The sequence below is a fragment of the Passer montanus genome, unplaced genomic scaffold (genome assembly GCF_014805655.1).
Source record: "Passer montanus isolate IOZ18808 unplaced genomic scaffold, ASM1480565v1 scaffold55, whole genome shotgun sequence".
Lineage (NCBI taxonomy): Eukaryota > Metazoa > Chordata > Aves > Passeriformes > Passeridae > Passer > Passer montanus.
In genome coordinates, this window is record NW_024370485.1 from 1,454,947 (window position 1) to 1,472,127 (window position 17,181).

A 17,181-nucleotide genomic window follows, 5' to 3' on the forward strand; every position below is an offset into this window, starting at 1 on the left:
GACACCTTCTCTCTATTGATTTTAATGGATAACATGTGTCTGAGTAGGAGCTACCTTTCTGGATACACATGAAAATCTTCAGACAAATTTTCCTACTACAAAATTAATTCCTACAAAACTTTAACAATAGTTTTTAGAGACACCCAAGTGTCCTACTTATGCTGGTGGGCAGCGGTCACCAAAGAGCTGTACCAAAACAACAATGTTTGGCAGGACTTATCTCCAGGATCTCACTCACCACAGGTTGGTTGTAGTGCTCCAAGGACATAGTGACCACGTTGAGGCAGATGATGAAAGTGATGAAGATGTCCAGATAGTGGCTGGTGCAGACCGAATGGATAAGGAGGCGTATGTGGCAGTAGGTAGCATAGTACGGCAAACGCTGCGCCTCTTCAGAGGAAAGAGGGATATGGGCAGAGTTAGGAAGAGATCAGAAGAAAGAGAGAAATGGGTAAGAAACACTGAGGAGGGAGAAGGCGTAAGCTTGGTGATAGGTATTGAAAGAAACTGGAATGTAGTTGGGAGAGAGAAAAACCAGAAAAAGAATTGGTAAAGGACATAGAGAAGAGGGGAAAAAATGGGAAAAAAAACCCCAAAACCAAAAACAACAAAAAACCCCACTGAAAGAAGAAATGGGGAAAAATATGTAGGAAAATAGACAAAGAACGGAATAGTAGGAAAAAAATCTGTTAGACTATGTTTGTGGGAATGATGCTATATCAGCTTTCATGTCTTGACAAATTAAGATCACTTTTGATAAAAGGGAGCAGATGGTTCAAGGAGAGGCCCTGGGGTGTTATAGGAGAGAAGGGGAAAACTGGAGCAGAGGCAAGGAAAGCATGCCCATAGGCTGTGAATGGAAGTCTGGGTAGTAGGGATGATTTCCAGGAGCAAGTATGCTTCAGCAATTTTTATCTAAAGGTAACACAAAACAGGACAGAAACACTAGGAATAGAAGGTTTCCTTCACCACAGAGGGTTTTAGATCCCAAGGAGTGACACTGCAACACTGGGGTCAGTGAGACAAAACACAGGGGTCTTCCTCTTTTTTTTTTTTCCCCCACTTATTTAGATTTGGGTTTAAACACAAAGAATGGTCTGTCCAGGTTCTTCTTCAACCACCAGCTGTGCTGCAGGAAGCCCAGGTGGGACTCACCCCAAACACAGGAAGCGTATCAATGTGTGCACCCCCCATGCCAACAGTGCCTGTCAGCATGTGCACAGGGGTGGTTATGGTACATCATCTCCTGAGGAGCAGGGTGCTAAAACCCTTCCCAGGTGCCTTCCCTGGAGTTCCAGCAGACCTCCTCAGCCACCCCTCTTCCCCAGACCACCCCAGTGAGGTGTGTGGTGACACAGCAGTGGTGCGGGGAGGAAGGCTGAGAGCACGGCCATGAGCGATGGATTTTGGAGACCAGCTCATTGGGAAAGAAAAATAAGAGGAAAAGGTTTTTCTCAAAAAACCTTGGCCTACGAACCAAACAAACACTTAGGCTGTGCCTTACTCCTTCGCTTCTTCTCCAAGCGTCGCAGGCGCTTCTCCTCCCGCCGGCGCGCCTCCTCAGCCTCCTGGTGCTGCCGGCACTTGTGGAAATTCTCCACCACCACCCCCACGAACATGTTGAGCACAAAGAAGCTGACGATGAGGAGAAAGGAGATGAAGTAGAGTAGCATCCAGGGGTTGTTGTTGATCACTGGCTGGAGTGGGAGGAGAACAGAGGCAGACATTGTCTTAGCAGTAGAGGAATAGGGATGCAGTGGGTGGCAGCCCAATAGATCCTGCTTTACAACGCATTGAAATAACCATGTGTGGGCCAGGGGGGAGCCAGAATGCCCAGGAAGACACATGGCATTATTGCTTCTTCATTACAAATAGATAAAGGCCCACTGACCCTACCACAGACACCCACAGCACAGCCACAGCTGCACCTTCCTGCATGGACTAGACAAGGCCACGGACCTGACCCCTTGCAGATAGGTGAGCCAAGGATTCAGAAGAGGCCTGGAAGGTACTCTTGGTTTGAGGGAGGTACTGAAGCAGGATGTTAAAGGATGCTTCTGCCTCACAGGCAAAAGGAAAGTGAAAAGATCGTTTCACAAGAAAGTTCATGTACCTGCTGATCAACAGCCACAGCATCGAGTCCATTGTACATAATATTGACCCAGCCATCCTTGGAAGCCAGAACAAAAAGGGACATCAGAGCCTGCAACATAAAAAGCAAAACTGATGTGGAGCAGGTGCATCTGTCAGGCAGAAAAAAAAATTATTGTGGGTTTATGCTGTAACACACAGAGCACTGAAATACTCTTCCTGTGTCTCTGCGCACATCAAAACCTGCTCTTTCCACTGTGGAGGACAGGGACGGGGTGACAGGAAGCCATGTGCAGCCAGACCCACCAGAGGAGAGAGTTTGTGAAGAACATCATCTTCATGGCAGGAGAAAAGAGAAAATCAAGCTCTCTACCGCCACCACTTTTCTTTCCATTCATCCTCTAAGTGTCATTCTGACACCAACTCACTAGTGGCACAGCTTCTGCATGGGCATGCATGCCAAATAACTGCTCCTTCTGGCCCAGGCATTGGCTTTCCAGGCACTGCATCTCTTCCCTGGGGAGGAGACAAACCCTGTGTTGGGTTCCCATCAGAGGGAGGGGCTGTGGGCCAACTCACCTGTCCCAGGTTGTCGAAGTTATACTTGTGGTGCACCCACTTGTAGTTGGCTGCCACGCAGTCAGACCGGTTGGTGATGTTCCTGATGTCGACCCCCAGGCAGTGGTAGAACTTGCCCTTGAAAAGCTGCAGGAGGGGAGTGACCCCATCAGCCCTTTTCCCCACAGGGCTCCCCATGCTCCCTGGGAGGTACAGAAGCTGCCAAGATGCTGCATGGCCCGCAAGACTGCAAGCCACATAGAGCACGACAAGGACATCACCAACACAATGTACAGCACAGGCTCAACCATTGCAAAGGAGCCAGGACCACCCTTGTAAGATCACAGTTGGCTTTTCAGCCTCCTCCATTGCTCCAGGCCACCAGTGACTGTAAGCCCACCATCTGACAGCCCTTAAGGCAGCCTTTCTGGGTTCAAAAGGAAAAAGTATCTTCTAATCAGTCCCCTAGAGTAATCTTCACTCCCTGCTTCCCAGTTACTGAGAGCACTGATGGGAAAAGATCTCATCTGAGGGTAAAGAACCAGAAAAAAACATCCTCTTCTTCTCATATATATTTTTTCACAAAGCTGCACTGCACTTCTGTGACTCTTCTGCCCAGGGCTCTTTTCCCCATATGGAAGGTATTGGATTGTGCATTTGTACAGATGCATCAGAGCAAACTAAGTATAGCGCATTCCCTGAGATGGAAGTAACGCCCACACCCTTGCTCCTCTGCAATGCAACAGCCAAAAATAAGGAGGATTAAATAAAAAAATTAAAGAAGTTTGTGGGTGGATTTAGGGCTCAGAGTGAGGGGGAGAAATAAAGCTGACTGGAGATGGGGTTCATGCGAGCAGGCACTGAGCTGCATGCCCTTGTGGGGTGACATGAGTCTGTACAGGGAGCTGCTGTGCCAGCCCTGGGCTCTCACTATGACACTGACCCAAACCCTGAACCAGCTGCTGCCAGGTGTGAGCCCTAACTCCTGTCTCTCATGTCCAGCAATGCCTGCACTTGGTGAGCACCTGTCTGTGTTTGCCAAAGGCTGTGTCATTATGGAGATGACTTGTGGAAGAGGGTAAACACAGAAAATTCACTGGCTTCACTGTCTCTCCTGCTTTGCTTGGCTGCCTGTGTCTGTTATAGGACCTGGGGTACAGGTGCCCTTGGGGTGGGGGCTCAAGGGATGTTTGATGGACAGTAACAACCTACCTGCACACCCAGGATGCCAAAGATGATGAAGAAAGCACAGCAGATGAGGACAATGTTTCCTATGGGCTTGAGGGAAGAAATGAGTGTCTCCACCACCAGCTTCAGACCAGGGGCTCGACTGATGACTCTGGAAAGGAAGGAAGGGGAAGGGTGACAGAGGGACAGGGCAGTGACATTTAGCCTAAGCTAAGCATTTTCAGCAGCAGCAGACTCCTGTCTCCATGTGCAGTGACCCCTCAATGAAGGTCCCTCCCCCGTGATCAAAAAGCCTTTTCTCTCCCACGCATTTGTTCTTTGATGAGGTACCTCCAGCATCAGACGCATATGGCTAAGGGGGACCTACTTGTAGCTTATTGCTTGTTAAAGACCACACTTTGCCTGGCACAGCTAGATCTGACTTTGGGACTTCTCCTGGGGATAACCAGTGGGAAGAGGGGGCCAAGCGGGGCTCGGTGGGGTTCTGACCGGAGGGGACGTAGGGTGCGCAGCAACCGCAGCACTCGCAGCACCCCCAGGATTTTGGCACCGCCAGCAGAGGCCACTGAGACCACAATGTCAATGAGAGACACAAAGACCAAGAAGCCATCCAAGATGTTCCAACTGCTGCGGAGATAAGCCTGGTCCCCAAAATACAGGCCAAGAGAGACCACCTGGAAGAGAGGGGAGAGAAGAGGGGGTGAAATGGCTCCTCTGTTACCTGGTAGAGGACAACTATGGAGAGAATGGGAGGAGGGGGAATAGTTATCAACTCCTCATGACACTGAAGGGTCATCTCATTATCTTTTCCTTTCACCTGGCTATCTGTGAAGGAAAACACCTTTTTTTGCCTCCCTGAGTAACCTGACACTGTAGGGGACACAGAGGAAACCTTTCTCTGCCACACCAGAGACTTGGGGAAAGTCTCCCAGTTCAGAGATCACGTAGGAGGTAAAGTCAGGCACCAAATCCATACTTTGGCTCTAAAAGGGGTAATTTGTTTGTCAGCAGTTCTCAAAAACAGTGGGTGCTGCAGAAATTGGTGGTCATGGGGAGATATTACCATCCTGCAAATCACAGTCAAAATTCAGATATGAATTTCAGGGGTTTAACTTCCAGCACACAGTTTTAGGACTTTTTCCTAAATATGAGAAGGGAATAACAAGGTTTTCTGATTGTTGCAAAGTACTTTGACATCTATTGAATAATTATCTCAACGTTGAGCATGTCATTAATATTGTTGTAATGTCCCCCATTCTTGCTCCAGGAGAAAGGAAATGGACATTTGACATAGTTACAAAATCCATACTTGAATGCCAGCTACCCTTCGTGAATATGAAGATCCAGCTGGATCTAATGCCTATGATAAACATCTCCTCTATGCCTAACAAGACAGGACTGAACCCCAGGCAGTATCTGCCTTTATAAAGGTAGAGGGAAGGACTGGCACACCAAAAAGATGAACACATTTTAAAAGGGTGCTGAGCAAATATGAACAGTGTTTGACATTGGGAAAAGGCTCTGAGCTGTTCTCCGTAGCTTACCTTCAGTGTCATCTCAGCTACAAATATTGCTGTGAAAATGTAGTTGGACACAGTGAGAAAGATTCTTTCCTAGAAAAAAATAAACAAAAAAAAAACAAAACAGAGAAAGACCTTAAATGTATTTTGACTACTTCTTGTTACTCTGTCAGTCCCCTCTGATGATCTTGATATTTTTGCATTCCTGTGAAGCATCTGAAAGTTGATGAAATAAGGGAGATGTCCCTGGCAGAGGTCAGTGCTAGGCAGATTTCAGCTCATATACCTTGGCTGGGACAGGATCCTATGCAGCTCTGCCAGACCATAGTGGATGGGATTTTTTTTTGCATCCTGCAGATCTGGTTTCAAGGCAGCCTCTGCCCTTTTCCACATGCAGCTCTGCCAGATCATGGTGGATGGGATTTTTTTTGCATCCTGCAGATCTGGTTTCAAGGCAGCCTCTGCCCTTTTCCATCAGTGCTGCTCAGGCCTAACCTGCTGCACTGACCTGGCACTCCTTCCCAAAGAGCTGCTGAGCACAGACCACTGATTGTGTCCAAGTGCAGCAAAGTCTGGGAGTCAGCTGAGGCAGAGAAGCAGAAAAGGTAATTTCACTTGCCAGCTTGAGCTACCTCCAAGATAGCTCAAGAGCAGCATACATGAATGATGATGTGCCATTCCTACAGCATGGAAGTTACTTCTGTCTCTCAGTTCCACTCCTTGTCCCTTTTGCCATTCATCCCTTATATGCAGGTTCCTGGAGGAGACACTTACTTTCCAAGACAGAAGGAACTAGGCTTTCTGTATTATAAAGTGGGCCCCATTACAGGAGCCTGCAGGGGAAACACATATTTATGTCAATTACTAATATTGAGGTATTTGAATAGATGAGTCAGAGCTGGTGTTTAATGTTGAAGTTCTTCCAGAAATCATACCAGTACCAGGAACACTCAGGAACCACTGTTAGAGGTTGTGCTATAAAGTGGGTGACAGGTAATGGTTCTCACCGTGCTTCTGTGCTCAATCTGGGGTCTTTCCAGGGCAATGGTGATGCAGTTCAGGAAGATGAAGGCCAGCACTACATGGTCAAAGAGCTTGTGAGCAATGATGGTTTGGCAGAGGAGGCGAAACCTGCAAGAGAGTTCCATTAGGCACCTGTGCCTTGGGCAGAATGGATTTAGGAGCAAAGAGGATACAGAATGAAGAATTCTGGCCAAAACTGGGCTCTGATATAGCAGCTTTCCTATCTGTGATACTGATGTCCCTTGGAATGGCAATAGCCCAGGGTGGTACATGGTCACATAGGGAGCCTGGAGCAGAGCAAGGGCAGAGCAATGTGCTGAACCTCCATTGATTTCTCCAGTGCCAGAGTGGTTTCCTAACCACTATGACCCTGTGCTCCTCTCTTGCCTTGTAAAGAGGCTGAGTTCCAGTTTTCCTCCCAAACTCACACTTTGTACCCCACCACAGCAAAGAGGCCACATGACGAAAGCTCAGGAGAGGCAGGTAGGTTGGCAGTTGTGGGAACCACACTTCTGAAAGACACTGTGTATGTTAACATAGGTGCCACACAGAGCAAAAAAAGCTCTCCCTCATCAGCTAAAATGAAAGCCCTTTCTTTTCAAGGAGCAGTATGAATGGGTGACAATAATGTTAGTTGGGGTACGTGGACATTTTCTCCTGTGAGATCTCTTTAACAGGAAGAATTCAACCCAAATTTCGGTTTTTTTAGGCAAGAAGAGTTCTAACTTTACCCTAAAAGGTGTGATATAACTGATGGTAAGTTGATACTGGTACTGTAAATTAAATGAAGATGCTATTCTGGTACGAGGGGAGGAAATATCAGTATTATGGTGTCATCAATAATACATTCTTTATCCTCTTTGTACTAACATTAGTATTCCCTGCCTCGCTTTGCTATAAATATTTATGATTACAGAAAATAAAAATGGGATGCTCCAAAGGGAGGGAAGATCACAATAGCTATTTAGGATGCTCAACTTTTCTTTCATTGCCACAATCTAGGAAAAGAAATGCTGTTTGGCTGTAGAAGGGACAATGGAGGAGAAAATACACATTCTCAGCTGCTAAGTTTGAAGTTGCTACCTAGCACCAGGGGATGTGGCCAGCAGAGCAACAAAATCTGCCCCATTTTCTCAACCCTCTCATGGCAAAAACTGCACAAACCTGTTCTGTGGAGAGAAGAGATATATGGACCAGTCCTCGCGTAACTCACACCAGTCCGGCTTATAGACTTCCATCATCTTCCGGATGCGAAAGCACAGGCTCTGTAGGGATGCAGCAGAAGCAATTGCCACTGGTCACCTTCCCACTTGCCTGAGAGAGATATTTTTCCTTTCACATCTGACTCAAACACACCACTACCTGTTCTTCTTTAATCCCTCGACTGAGAAAATCAACTCAAAGGCAACAAGTCATGGAAAAGGCAGAAGCTGCTTTGCCAGGGCTTGTTACCTCTTGGCATCTGGTTTCCTCCCCAGCTCATGAAAAATAAAACTGCTGGTGTCCCTTCAAGAGTAGGATGCTGTCCCATGATGCCTTCTTTGAGGTGTTGGAGGGACTGTATTACACAAGGACAGTGTTTCCTCTCTACCTCAGCTAAGTCAGAAGCCAGGACAAGAAGGCTTTCTGTTGGCACTTGGGCTGAGAATTTCACACAGACATTTATGACTGTTCAAATTTCTACTGACCCTCACTCCACTTTTTCCACTTTCTGGTCTGCTCACAGATTGCTGTCCCCCAGGCTGATACCACAAAACCCACTTGCCTTGCCTGTGGTGCCTGTGCCTCCTGCTCTGGTCTGCTGATGTTCCCCACGCAAGACTCTCACTCTTGCACAGCCTGACCTCTCCTATCTTGCAGAAATCACTGGTTGCACTGCTCTGAAATAACAGCCCCTGACTGACCACATGTACATGGCACATCTGCCTTCCTCCCACCACCCACCTGCCTTGCAAGCAGCCTGACAATGTGGTGTGGGCTTGTCTGTGCCTAGAAAGTCCTGTCTGCATTTAGTCCTCCAGGTGTCCTCCAGCTCTCCTAAAGCACTTTTGCAAGACTTCCCATTCACAAGCAAGAAGACTGAAATTTGAGGATGGATTTGGAGTTTCCCAGAGCACTGTGATGAACCCCAGGCTCCTCCACCAAGCACTCACATAATCTATTTCTTCATCATCCTCTCCCTGTTCTTTGTGGTTGTTCATCTTTGGGAAGATCTCCTTGACAATACTGGGCATTTTGCCATTGCAGTCCTGATGCTCACTGGCCCCAGGCAGTGCTCCCAGCCTATGGGTCACTCTGTGGCCAGAAGGGACCGAGGCCAACTCCAGCAGGTCACAGGAGCCTTTGTTATCCAGAGAGAGTGTCCGGCGGTGATGAAACACCCTTCCTGTCCCATCCGGCTCCCCGTCTGTCGCCTTGTGCGCTTCCCCAGACAGGAGGGACTCGTGCTCAGCTGAGGGAGGTTTGTGTTTCAGGCTGTGTCCCCGGGCCAGGCTGTTCCAGCTGGAGCGACGGCTTCCCCAGGCTCCGCTGCGGCTCCAGGCACCGTAGTGGGAACTGCGGGAGCTGGACTGTAAGAGAGTGGGATGGGGACTCCATGACTCTGGGCACAAGGAGGGAGCATGTGCTCCCCTCTCAGATCACAGACTGTTCCCTGAGCCCCCAAGCCAGAAGGCTGCCATTTATCAGACACTGAGCAAGTTGCATGGTGGGAATTCAGCAGCAATCTCAGTAAATCTGACAATAAATTGGTAATGAGTTAGCAATGGTGTTGATTGTGATTACTTTATAGCACCATCTGTGTGCAAAGCACTTTCAGGGAAGGTAAGTAATAAAGCCAAAGGCCAGGTGCCTGATACTGTTACTTACACCAGCACAGAGCAAGAGTAAAGTTCTCAAAGAATCTGACTGGCAGCTTTTTACACTGCGCTGGGGTTAAGGATAACACAAGGTACAGGGTGATGGATCGTCTGACACACCATCTTTGAGTCCAGTCTTAGTAAAAGGGAGAAATGAGAGAACCAGGCTTGTAGGTTACAGCCTAGTCCAACCACATCAGCAAGGTAACATGTAGTACATGGCTGCTAGCACTCCCTGTTTGGAAATAACAGGGGCAGGAACCCTTTAAGCACCAAGGCACTCCCCAGAGCTGTGTACGCCAGTGGGTAGAAAGCCCAGAAGCTGATGCTACAAGGTGGACAGGTCTGAGATGCACTGGTTAGACAAACCTGCATGCTTGGGGAAGTGCTATGGGGCAGCAGAATCTGCCATGGGGAGCTCAAAGTCAAGATTTCCACTGTTACAAAGCTCTGACACAACCCCATCTGTAATGGGACTTGGTGGTTCTGCCATCACTTCTTAACTCAAGGCAACATTTTGTGTCCTTTAATCTAGGAAAACAAGGAAAAGGCAAGAAGGAAAAACAGGTTCCACTGTAAGAGGGAGACTGTCTTCTTGGTGTTCGCCCTCTCCCACACTCAAAGGAGTATAGATAACTAATCTAGAAATAGATTTCAAAAATCTGGAAATTTAGAAAAGTAATGTGAACTGATCTCGATTCTAAAGACAGGCAATGGAGTTGTGTCAGAAGCCTACAGCAGCAGGGCAATCCTTCCCAGAAATCCCCAGATGAGGGCAGAAAACCAACAAAGTGCTTGGCCTTCAAAGGCAGGGTATGACACACATTTCTACTCCCTCACTCACCAAGGACCGCTGGTCGTAAGTCATTCTCCCCAGGGACATCACACTGCTCTTCCGGGAGCCAACAGCAACACGGATCTGGTCAAGTTGCAGTGAGTTGCGTGAAGAGTTGGTGACCCCCCCAGAAGCCACTGGTGGGTTGGAAGAGGGCAAGGATGGGTCCAGGTGCCCATTAGGTGTCACAGGAATTGCACAGAGCTTGGGATCTAAGTGGAAAGATGCAGAAAGAAGAATGAGGAAAGAAGAAGTTGGGTTCCTCACTATCCAGTGACTGTTTTGATGCTTAAGCCATTTAGCATGTTAACAGCAGCTAACAGATTGCTAGCCCTTTAGCACCAATCACCATCAATTTCTCTGATTAGGGTGTGGTGACAAAGGCAGTGCAAGCTGGGAAGGCTTTAAAGTCATTTCCTCAGCCTCCAAAACCAACCATGTCTTTCCCTGGGGACAGACAGACGAGCAGAGTGGTGGCCAGGCAGCCTCAGACTGACAGGCAGAGCATGAAGGGGAACAGAGGAACAAGAGCGTGCTTCTGCATGCCAAAAGCAGACACCAGTGTCTTCAGGTCTGAAAAAATTCCACCAGCTGTCAGATTGGCTACTTAAAGCAGTTAGGCTGAAACACTGGGCAAGAGACTAAGATGTAGGCATAGCCACAGCCATCCATGTATTAAGGTCACCTTAAAATTCCTGCAATCATACTGCACACAAAAACTGCATCCCAGTCTATCCTACTACACTGCCCTTCTTCAAATGACTGATCCTTGACCTTTAAGATCTAGGAGACTTTTGAGGGAAATCTTAAGTCCTGCAGATGACCATCAGCATTTTTTGAGATGCATGGAAAGGACAGGGTATTGAGTTTTAATGCCTGAAAGGACTGGAGCAATCATTTTTGTTTGACTTATTGCATAATGAAGGTCACCTACCCACGTCTGCATGACAGACAGCCATGAGTCCACTAACACCTCTGTAACCTCTTCCTCCTCTGCCATCTCAGGGGTTTGACTGCCTGCATTCAGCATAAGCTCTGATATGGTGCAGCCATGTAACAGAATAGGACTGCTTTGAAAAGAGCTAACTTGCGGGAAAAACTGCGAGCCAAACTCCCTGCTGAGGGAGCTGCATTTATGCTCAGAAATGTGCCTGTGGTGCTTGTCTGAGTTGTGCTGTGAGTATGCTTGTGCCTGTCCTTGCACCTTGCTTATCCTGATCCTCTTGCTGACAGGACTTACTTGGCTTGACCTTAGACCTTCCTCACCACTGTGGGTTTGCCTGGTAATTACCAAACCATTGGCAGACTCTTACTAGAGTCAGTGGACCTGCTCTGCTCACCTTGTGCAAGAGTGTGCAGCGTGGCCCCTGCCCTCCTGCTTGGCTCTCTGTCCCCTTCAACTCCTGGCTCAGCATCCATTGCAGAGCAAGCTGCTCTCACTGCTCCCTGCCTCCAAGTCCTGTTTGGAGTATAATACCTCTTGTAGAAAGACTTTCAGTCTTTGAGGGATAGAGACCTTACCAGGCGGTTTCTACTCAGGTTGTTCCCACTGTTAATTATCTCTTCTTGAAAATATATGGGGTTTTTTCAGCCTGAATTTGTCTAGCTTGAATTTCTGACCTTTCCAATCTCATTATGCTTTTTTCTGCTCAATTAAAGAGCTATCTACCACCACAACCCCCTCCTTCTGGTCTACAACTACAGAGCTCACTCTTGTCAAGTAACTTTCCTGATTTCTCTAAGCTTCATTAGTCTCTCACTATGAGGCAAGGCTTCCAGATTTGCCCGAGTCCTTTTTACCATCTTGGTATCTCCTCTCCAAATGTGGGTTTCAGATTTGGATACAATGTTCCTGAAATAGTGACCCTGAAGATAGCCAGAGACAGCCTCACTTCTCACTTCCAATTGCTGTTCTGGAGGTCATTCAAGAACTGTTCCACTTAGCTACCACATTCCTCAGGATGCCAACATGTCTCTGCTTTTCCACAAATAACATCACAAACTGGCATAAAGTTCAAAATTAAAACTGGCAAGTTCTCAGAAGTGGGAGTAAATTTTCTGCAGAATCTGCTTTTAGGTTTCTCACCAAACAGCAGCAGGACCCAAGCAAATAAGACTGTTTGAGCTATCATACCTGAGCCTTCCTGGACCTCTTGGAATTGATCAAACTCCTCCATGTTTGAAGAACTCTGATCTTCATCTGAGTATGACCGGTTAGCATCACCCTGAAACACACAAATTTAGAAGTTGGGAACTCAAACAGAAAAAATAATTTGTTTTTGCCTTTCATTTCTGGAACAACTGCAAAATTGTCCTTGGCAGTCAGGCATCCAGTGTCATCACTGGAAAGAGACTTCTGTGATTTGGGGTGGCTGATAGACTGCACTGCTGCTTTTGTATGGGTAAAGGGCTCACCCTAAAGCAAGTTCTGTTGTGCTACACAGAAGAGAAATTGTGAATCCCGTTCCAGAGATCCTCTTTCCTTGCAAGAATTAACACTGGGTTTTTTTCTTTTGCTTAACTGAATACTACCCTAACAAGGGTTATTTCATGAATGAAATTAAAGAGGGGTGATCCTTTGTAAGTCCTCCAGTCCAGTATGCTCAAAGTGTCACAAAGGATCCCTTTTTAGCACCTCTCTTCCTCTTCCTCTTCCTGATGAAGCCTTGGTGTCAGCTCCTCACCTCAGCCTGGAATCCCTCCACAAGAATGGCCACCAGAAGATTGAAGAGTACATAATTGCCAAATGTCATGAGGGCCACAAAGTAGAGGGAAGCCCATGGTGAGGTGGAGGCCATGCCATTATAGAGTACAACATTCCAGTCCTCCTGGGTTAGGATCTGCAAAAAAGGATGAGAAAGTCAGAAAATATTGAAGGAAGAACATGAAGCGTATTCCCAGAAAAGGACAGTCAAAGAATACACATCAGGACCAGACCAGGCCTCTGAACTTCCCCATTAACACATACCCACTGTCACTGTCCAGCTGTGGCACTGCACCAAAAACCTTAGCTGAGCAAGAAGAAACAAGAACAACCATTAGGACATGTGCTGAGGTGAGGGTGTTAAAGCTGGGAGTTGCCACAACAGGAGTGACCTTTGCACATCATCTCCTAGGAAGGAGGAAGGTGCCCTGTTTGAGATATACACCAGTCGTTTGGTTCCAATATGCAAGTGTTCTTCCTCCACAACCTTTTGTGCTGTCAGGAGTTACTGCAGTGTTCCTCAGTGAGGAAAAAGCATCTCATGATCCTCTTCACTTTGCCCTGACCCACCCATAGAGAGCAAAGTGGGCTCACCTGGAAGACGGTGACGATGGCCCACAGCAGCGAGTCAAAATTCTTCCGGTCAGGAACCGTATCTCCCGTGTCTGTCCTGAGGCTGAACTTGCAACCAAAGATGTGCATTCCCAGGATGCTTTGGAACAAGATGATGTCAAATATAAATATTTCAGCCACCACAATGAACTCACCAGAGTAATTCTCTTCTCATGAAAATCTAATGCAACATCACAGCAGCAAGGGGTACAGCAACACAATCAGACCACTGGGAGCTATCTGTGAAGAAGGAACTACATATTGCAACCCAGTAAGTCACAAAAAAATTTGCTTTCCGTCTCTTCTGACTCAGAGCTCATATATTCACTCCAACCTCTCAGTCAGATCTGTCCTTTCTATTGTCCTTTTTTCTCTCATGTGTCTTCACCTTGCTATCAGGGCATCCATGGCATGCACAGAAAAACTTTCTTGGTTGCTTCCTGCTGCTCTTCTGCCAGAATCAGCCTCCAGACTGAACTGTTCCTGTAGCTAGTCCTGATTAGCAGGAGACTTCACCTATCCTGCAATGGGACATTATGCTTAATGTCTCATTTGCTGGCAGTATTTTACCGCCCCATCCAGGCCAAAATCCTCAGCTGCTGAATCCAATTTAAGGCAGGAGCAAATTCAGCCCTTATGAAAACATAAATATTTGTCAGTACTGTCTTGGCCTGGAGCAATGGGCAAGATAGGTTATGCAGTCATGCTCTGAAGCTGCTGTCCCTATGAGCCACACAGATCCACTCCAGCACACTGCAAGCTGGCTGCCTGCTCACCTGAATATGAAGATGAAGAGCATGAGGAGCATGCAGAAGGTGGCTACGTTGTCCATAGTCTTCATCAGCACCACAAGCTGGCGGCGCAGCGCTGGCATGAAACGCACCAGCTTCAGCACCCGGAGGAGGCGAAACGTCCTCAGCACAGAGAGGCCCCCATCTGCCTGGCCAATGATCTCCCAGATGCTGTGGACCAGAGAGGCATGGCAAGTATGAGGGACAAAACAAAATACAAGTGAAGAAACAGAAAAAAACAAGGAATAACAATGCTAAGTCTTCACTTTGGCATTGGCAGTGCAAAGGGGTGAGAGAGAAAATCTGTCTGAGCAAGGCAGAAGTATGAACTACAGGCTTATCCTTGTATGTTGAAAGCTCCATTTATGCCTTAAGAACATGCACGTGGCAGTACATGTTGCAGGAAGGAAGAAAGGCTAGCAGCATCAAATTTCAGCAAGACAAGTTCTTCTATGACATTTTAAACCTTTGTAACATCTTCAATTTTGCATTTTCAAAATATTTCACAGCTAACGTTTGTTGTGAACTTAACAAGGCAATAGTTGCAACTGCCTCCATTCTACAGAGGAGAGAACTGAGGGACAGAAATACTGTGTGGTTTACATAGCACCAACACCAAGCATTGGGAAAAGACATCTTGGTCTCCCAATCCTTGGCCTTGTGCATCAGCCCAGCTCCTCTCAGTGTAACTGCTAAATATTTTTTTAAACACTCTGCAAGCTTTGTGATACTCTTTTCTGTGTGTATTTCAGCTGATCCCCAAGGCCCTTGTCACCTGATGATGACGATGATACTGTCAAAGATGTTGTAGGGGTTGCGAAGGTAATCAAAGAGACCAAAAGCAGCAAGTTTCAGGATCATCTCCAGGGCAAACATGCTTGTAAAGACAACATTGCTGATCTCCAAGATGTTGGTCAATTCCTCTGGCTAGAGAGAATGCAAATTCAGAAAGTCAGAACAGAAATAGCCCTGAAATTATGGGAAATAAATTGTTACCCTTCCCAGGGAACAGGGTTGGTAGGGAGTTGTAAATTTCCACGGGTGAGACTAGAGTGGAGCTGGATGGCGACACTTGCACTCCAATTCCTTTGCAGATTTGCTACCTTCATCATAGATTAGATCCCTAACAACTTTTTTTTTTTTTTTTTTTTTCACTAGAGGCAATCAGGAGCCTCACAGCCATTCACACAGCCAAGGCTGACCAAGCATCTCCTACATCCCACCTCAGATCCCGTTCCCCTGGTTAAAGGATGCTTTGTTTTGGGCAAACAACTTGAGTATTTCTTGAAGTATTTCTGCTGATTTGCAGTCAACCTCTTCCTTCAATAATTTCTTCTTCTGAGGTTTCCACAGGTAGCTGGCTTCTTTTTTTTTTTTTTTTTCCTCTTGAAAAATTTGAAAACATTTAATTGACTGGAAAACAGTTTCCCTTCTTCCTCTAAATATTACTGCACCAATCTGCCCCTTTCCCCTCTATTTTTCCACTTCTCCATTTTTCTCTTCCCCTTTCCCCACCAAACCCTTGTATGCATTAGTTTCCTGGTCTTGCTCCATCAGTCTTATTCTATCCTCAGAGTGGTCTCAATAATTACCGAAGAAACTATCAAACTAGGCAAGACAGCAGCAAGGAGGACCACACTGCTAAAACCAATCTGTAAGGGACAGGGAGAGAAGAACTGGGTGAAGAATACAGAGAAATGAACAGGAAGAGGAGAAAGGCAAGTGCACAAGGTGAAAAATCCAAGAATGACAAGATGACTTTTGAAAAATAAAGAGGGTGCATCTTCCTTTGCATTGGTCTGAGCTGTGCCTGACCACCAAGCCATTCTTTTAAGCATCACATAAAATGGATGGTAACAAGAAAACTGCAAATGTCTGCTGCAGACAGCAAGAGAGGACAGGCATTCCTGGCACTGTGGAAACGAAAAGTGAGTCCCTGCAGGTCAGAGCCAATATTTTTAGCATTAAATCAATATTAGTGCCCACAAAGAAGGGAAGTCATGGTCTCTCCCCATGGTCTGCAAAATTGCTGTTTTGCTGAAGGGTGGCCTTTGCATTGGCTATGCCTGTTCCCTATACAGCTGGTGGAAAGGGAAGAGAGGGAGGAATGCAGTTCTGGTTCTGGCTCTCTGCCTGAAGCTGGGGTCTGCTTTAACCCCTGCTCTGAGGCCTCCAGGGGCCAAGATCCTTCCAGGTGAACAACTGACCTGGAAATTGCTCCTCACATCTCTGGCTTCTCATGACATTTGTTAATTTCTTGCACTCCTCATTGCAGCTTTTTATTAAAATAGTCCATGTCTTTAAAATGAAAAAAAAGTGGAGATGGATCAATTTCTATCTATAGTTACATCTGAAAACCACCCTGAATGGAGAAAGGAGTGGAGATAAGAGAAGAGAGAGAAGGAATGAGCAAGTGCATGTGGGAAGGGAGAGATGAAGATCACTTCACCAAGACCCAGCAGTAACAGTTGCTGAGAACATGAGGTCTATATGTTAAACTGAGATGCCAGTTTCAATCTGAATCAAACCATTATGTCAGTGAAAATAAGCAATGCAAAAAAGCAACAGGTTATGATGGTGGCTTCTCCTCCTTTCTGCTTTCCATACTTTCTTCTGTGCTCTTGTAGGGAGCAACTGGTTTTTGAAAAATCATGCTTGCATCTTGCTTGTGGAAAAGGTCACCTGTTCCTCTGTCTCTCCTTCCCTCCTTGACATCTGTTTCTCTAGTCAATCCTCACCTGTTAATCTATTTCTAATGGAGCATCAATCAGCCCCAGCAAAGCATCCTTGCTAGACAGAGGGACAGGAAAGACTAGGCAGAGAAAGAAAGACAGAAAGAAGGAATAAGCAGAGATAAAAGCAGAAAAACAGAAATCAAAAAACAAAGCTGGAAAAAAATTAAACTCACTAGCATCCACAAGAAGTAGAGAATGAAAAGTAGAAATGAAAGTAGAGAATGAAAGAAAGAGTTGTTTCAAATAGTGTAGCAAAGAAGTAAATG

At 46.5% G+C, this 17,181-nt stretch overlaps 1 protein-coding gene across 3 annotated transcripts in view; it reads right to left on the bottom strand.

Annotated features, from left to right (window-relative positions):
* Nucleotides 1–17,181, bottom strand: part of CACNA1I (calcium voltage-gated channel subunit alpha1 I) — a 164,541-nt gene that overhangs the window by 17,485 nt on the left and 129,875 nt on the right. For all 3 annotated transcript variants that reach the window (XM_039725615.1, XM_039725617.1, XM_039725616.1), the window contains 16 exons: nt 14,956–15,107; nt 14,166–14,351; nt 13,372–13,489; nt 12,758–12,913; nt 12,208–12,298; nt 10,083–10,285; nt 8,534–8,950; nt 7,545–7,645; nt 6,365–6,488; nt 5,382–5,450; nt 4,327–4,511; nt 3,862–3,988; nt 2,671–2,796; nt 2,114–2,203; nt 1,505–1,697; nt 239–390 (listed from right to left, as the gene is read on the bottom strand). In XM_039725615.1, the coding sequence (XP_039581549.1) occupies nt 239–390; nt 1,505–1,697; nt 2,114–2,203; nt 2,671–2,796; nt 3,862–3,988; nt 4,327–4,511; nt 5,382–5,450; nt 6,365–6,488; nt 7,545–7,645; nt 8,534–8,950; nt 10,083–10,285; nt 12,208–12,298; nt 12,758–12,913; nt 13,372–13,489; nt 14,166–14,351; nt 14,956–15,107 (2,490 nt within the window). The remainder of the gene's footprint in view (nt 1–238; nt 391–1,504; nt 1,698–2,113; nt 2,204–2,670; nt 2,797–3,861; nt 3,989–4,326; nt 4,512–5,381; nt 5,451–6,364; nt 6,489–7,544; nt 7,646–8,533; nt 8,951–10,082; nt 10,286–12,207; nt 12,299–12,757; nt 12,914–13,371; nt 13,490–14,165; nt 14,352–14,955; nt 15,108–17,181) is intronic.